This window comes from Cryptomeria japonica, chromosome 8, assembly GCF_030272615.1.
Source record: "Cryptomeria japonica chromosome 8, Sugi_1.0, whole genome shotgun sequence".
Lineage (NCBI taxonomy): Eukaryota > Viridiplantae > Streptophyta > Pinopsida > Cupressales > Cupressaceae > Cryptomeria > Cryptomeria japonica.
In genome coordinates this window covers 241823383-241828502 of record NC_081412.1, presented here as the reverse complement: position 1 = coordinate 241828502, position 5120 = coordinate 241823383, and the positions used below count along the sequence as shown (strand labels likewise).

The following is a 5120-nucleotide window of genomic DNA, read 5'->3' as shown; positions in this document are numbered from 1 at the left end:
GTTAAGCCTAAAAAAAGTGTATTTTCCTTTTTAAATTATGTTTATTTGATAAATCAAGTATAATGCAAAAGATATAGCTTAAATATTTTAATATCTAATATGTATTTGAAATGGTGAAAATTACATACTCAAGTTTTTTTTCATTTATATTTTTACATATTTTGAGTTAATGTCTTAAGACATGTACACAATGACAAATAAAATGATCAGGTGTGAAGTTGGACATAATTTTAAAAGTAGAATAATAAACAAATATGATATCTTTAGACGTACTTTACCTATATTTCTCTAAAGATAGATATACTAGTTATTTAATATTTAATATAATGAAACAATTAATAATTACATAATATAAATAATTTTATATAAGTTCATACAATCTTTTGATGTTTGAGAGAGCCGAAGGTTGAGAAATGCTAGCAAAGGAAATGGAAGTTTGTTGTTTTTTCGTAAAACTGTTGTTATTGGAATTGTTATTAATCTCTGGCATTGTGATAGCCAATGCCCATCAGAAAAGGAACTGGTATTCAAATCATTTTTATGGCGGGGACACTGTTTTGTATGGCCCTGATAAACATACAAGGTTTTCTGCTCTGGAAGAACACATTCTGATGGAGGAAAGGTCTACCTGGGCAGGCCATGATAAAAAGGATTTTGAAGCTCTGCTGTCCTTCAAAGATTGTATTACAGCGGACCCCATGCAATCACTCTCCAGCTGGACTTTTAGCAATTCAGAAAACGTATGCTCGTGGAATGGTGTTTGGTGCAGAAAGCATACCCACAGAGTTGTGGCCCTGATTCTCCCTCACTTGGAGTTGGAAGGTACTATTTCTTCTTCCATAGAAAGCCTCTCCTTGTTACACACTTTGAATCTCTCTCAAAATTCTTTCACCGGATGGATTCCACCTCAACTTGGCCAACTGAAAGCATTGAGGATACTTGATCTCAGCCAAAATCTACTGAATGGTTCCATTCCCAAATATCTTGGCGATTGCACGCACCTTGAGTGGGTAGATTTGTCCCACAATCACCTCAGCGGAATGATTCCAGTTTCTTTGGGCAACTGCACACAACTTCGACTTATTTCCTTGCAAGAAAATGGTTTGATGGGGACGATACCAACGGAATTTGGTCGTCTGAAAATGTTGGAGGTGCTTGACCTCAGCTATAATCCATGGAAGAGCGAAATACCTGCAGATTTGGGTAATTGTTCTTCACTCAAGGAATTGTTTTTGGGTAACGAGCTGACTGGTTATATACCACCTCAACTGGGAAATTTGAAAGAGCTTCGGAAATTAGTACTGCAAGGTCCAGGTAATCTTACTGGCTCTATTCCTGCAACAATAGGCAACTGTAGCAATCTTATTTATCTAGATTTGGGGATCAATAAGATCAAGGGACCACTTCCAATGAGTATCTACAAACTTCCTCTGTCGACTCTTTCTTTGTTGGGTAATGGTGTGGAAGGGAGACTACCAGAAGCCATTTTCAATATGACCACACTGACGTTCTTAAATCTTGGTGTCAACAGTTATAAAGAAACCATTCCAGAGAGCATTGGAATGTTAACAAACTTGGTCATTTTGAATTTAGGCACAAATAGATTAACTGGGAGCATACCTCAAGGAATAGCCAATCTGACCCTACTTCAAGAGCTTTACCTCGACACTAACAATCTGATAGGAACACTCACAAACGCCACAGGAAAGCTCCAATCTTTGAAAAAGCTCGTTCTGCACTCAAACTCATTAGATGGATCTATACCATTTGGTATTGGTGAGCTCAAGAACCTTGTTTATCTAGATTTCCACAGCAACAGTTTTTCTGGGCTTATTCCTGACAGCATTGGCTGTCTGGTTTCACTTCAGACATTGGATGTATCTTATAATCAGCTTACAGGACAAATTCCACAATCCATAGGCAACTGCAGCAATCTTGTTTATCTAGATCTGGGGAACAATAAAATCAAGGCACCACTTCCAGTGAGTATATCCAAGCTTCCCCTGTCGACTCTTTCTTTGTTGGGTAATGGTATGGAAGGGAGACTGCCAGAAGTCGTTTTCAATACGACCACATTGAGGTTCTTATATCTTGGTGTCAACAGTTATAAAGAAACCATTCCAGAGAGCATTGGAATGTTAACAAACTTGGTCATTTTGAATTTAGGCACAAATAGATTAACTGGGAGCATACCTCAAGGAATAGCCAATCTGACCCTACTTCAAGAGCTTTACCTCGACACTAACAATCTGATAGGAACACTCACAAACGCCACAGGAAAGCTCCAATCTTTGAAAGAGCTCGCTCTGCACTCAAACTCATTAGATGGATCTATACCATTTGGTATTGGTGAGCTCAAGAACCTTGTTTATCTAGGTTTCCACAGCAACAGTTTTTCTGGGCTTATTCCTGACAGCATTGGCGGTCTGGTTTCACTTCAGATATTGGATGTATCTTATAATCAGCTTACAGGACAAATTCCACAATCCATAGGCAACTGCAGCAATCTTGTTTATCTAGATCTGGGGAACAATAAAATCAAGGCACCACTTCCAATGAGTATATCCAAGCTTCCCCTGTCGACTCTTTCTTTGTTTGGTAATGGTATGGAAGGGAGACTGCCAGAAGCCGTTTTCAATACGACCACATTGAGGTTCTTATATCTTGGTGTCAACAGTTATAAAGAAACCATTCCAGAGAGCATTGGAATGTTAACAAACTTGGTCATTTTGAATTTAGGCACAAATAGATTAACTGGGAGCATACCTCAAGGAATAGCCAATTTGACCCTACTTCAAGAGCTTTACCTTCACACTAACAATCTGACAGGAACATTGACAAACACCATGGGGAAGCTCCAATCTTTGAAAGTTCTCGATCTGCACTCAAGCTCACTAAATGGATCCATACCATTTGGTATTAGTGAACTCAAAAATCTTGTCTATCTAGATTTCCACAGCAACAATTTTTCAGGGTTTATTCCTGACAGCGTTGGCAGACTGGCTTCACTTCAGATGTTGGATGTATCTCATAATCAGCTTACAGGACAAATTCCACAATCCATAGGCAACTGCAGCAATCTTGTTTATCTAGATCTGGGGAACAATAAAATTAAGGCACCACTTCCCATTAGTATCTTTCAACTTCCCCTCTCCGTTCTTTCTTTGGTGAGTAATGGCATGGAAGGGAGACTGCCAGAAGCCGTTTTCAATATGACCACATTGACATTCTTAAATCTTGGTGACAATAGTTATAGGGGAACAATTCCAGAGAGCTGTGGGAGGTTAACAAAATTGTACCTTTTGAATTTAGGTACAAATAGATTAACAGGGCGCATACCTGCAGGAATAGCTAATTTGACCCTACTTCAATCTCTTTACCTCGACAACAACAATCTGACAGGAACACTGACAAATGCCATAGGGAAGCTCCAATCTTTGAAAGCTTTCAGTTTGCAGTCAAACTCATTAAATGGATCTATACCAGTTAGTATTAGTGAACTCAAAAATCTTGTTTATCTAGATTTGCACAACAACAGTTTTTTTGGGTATATTCCTGAGATCATAGGTAATCTGGTTTCACTTCTGACGTTGGATGTATCTAATAACTTCTTGACCGGAAAAATTCCTGCAACATTGGCTAATTGTACAGCCTTGAAGAGGCTAAAGCTATCCAACAACTCCTTCTATGGGGATCTTGATATTAATTTTTCTTATTTCATTGAAGTTCTTTCAGTTCATAGTAATAAGTTTTCTGGGACTCTGCCTGCTTCCTTGGCCAATTGTACACATCTTCAGCTTCTGGATTTCAGCAGGAATAGACTGACAGGTGAGTTTCCTCCAGGCCTTCTTGCAAATTGTCAAGAGTTGAGAGTTATAAGCCTTGGCTCTAATGAACTTGAGGGCAGAATACCTCTGTGGATCACAAACCTCACCAGTTTGCAGGTGTTGGGCTTGTCCAATAATAAATTTATCGGAAGAATTCCCTCTCGTCTGAAGGACCTTGAGGGATTCCGAAACACAGAAACTTCTCGAGTGACAGGTAGCACACTATATGAAGAGATACCCATAGTGGAGAAAGGAAAGGAGTATACAATTACTTATGTTCTAGCAGCAAACATTATACTGGACCTGTCATACAATAATCTTATTGGGGAAATACCAGAAAGCATTGGACATCTATCTAGCATGAGGCTGTTAAATCTGTCTGGAAATCATCTGGAAGGTAGAATACCCGCATCTTTGGGGCAAATATCAAGCCTGGAACAGTTGGACCTGTCTAGGAATAATTTAAGCGGACAGATACCGGAGGAGCTGTCTAACTTGTCCTTCTTGGCCTACTTCACTGTTTCTTTCAACAATCTTTGTGGGCATATACCCAGAGGAACGCAGTTTTCAGGTTTTGATGAGGGTTCATATCAGGGAAACCCTCCCTGTTTATGTGACAATACAAATATATTAACTTTCAGGAAATGCTACAAAAATATGCCATTGGTGTCACCTTCCGAAAATGGTGAGAAGTCAGTGTGGAGCAGGATAGATGAGTACGTGTCAGTGATGGGTGTGGGGTTGGGGTGGGGGATTGGATTTGGCGGAACATTGTCACTGATTGTCTGGTGGGGCGAACTAGGGCGTTGGATTAGGGCCCTCAGAAGAAGAGTATTTCATGGAGTTGCAGGCTCCCAAAGTTGTAGTTGGAGTCTGAATTACAGGCCTCGTTTTTCATTTCAACCATCCACATCTGCATCTTCATCTGCATCGTCATCAGCATCTTCATCCACATCCGCGCCCGTTTTTTAGCTGTCCACTCCAGGTATTCTTCATCTGGAAAATGTTTTGGTTTCATAAATCGAAATAAATAAATAATATCTTTTTGATGAGGTGTGTTCTCCAAAATAGAGCAATGTTATTTCAATGGGATTTGGAGTTTCGACAAACCCAATTTCTAGAAAAAGTTTCAGCAATTTTATGGGAGAATGGTTTGTTGGGATTTGTTTTGTTGCTATAATTCAAAGTTCATTCTTTACCAGGCATTGTGAATTAGGTGCTTAGATATATCTATTCTTTTCTGTAGTGATTAACATCTATCTTGCATCAACATTTTGGAGTTTTATAATAACG

The 5120-nt window shown here is 39.1% G+C and overlaps 1 protein-coding gene across 1 annotated transcript; it reads left to right on the top strand.

Moving 5' to 3' along the window:
- Nucleotides 1-413: 413 nt before the first annotated feature.
- On the top strand, nt 414-4799 carry LOC131033221 (probable leucine-rich repeat receptor-like protein kinase At5g63930). The gene has a single exon (XM_057964386.1). It carries the CDS (start codon nt 414-416, stop codon nt 4797-4799), a length of 4386 nt encoding a protein of 1461 aa, XP_057820369.1.
- Nucleotides 4800-5120: the final 321 nt, after the last annotated feature.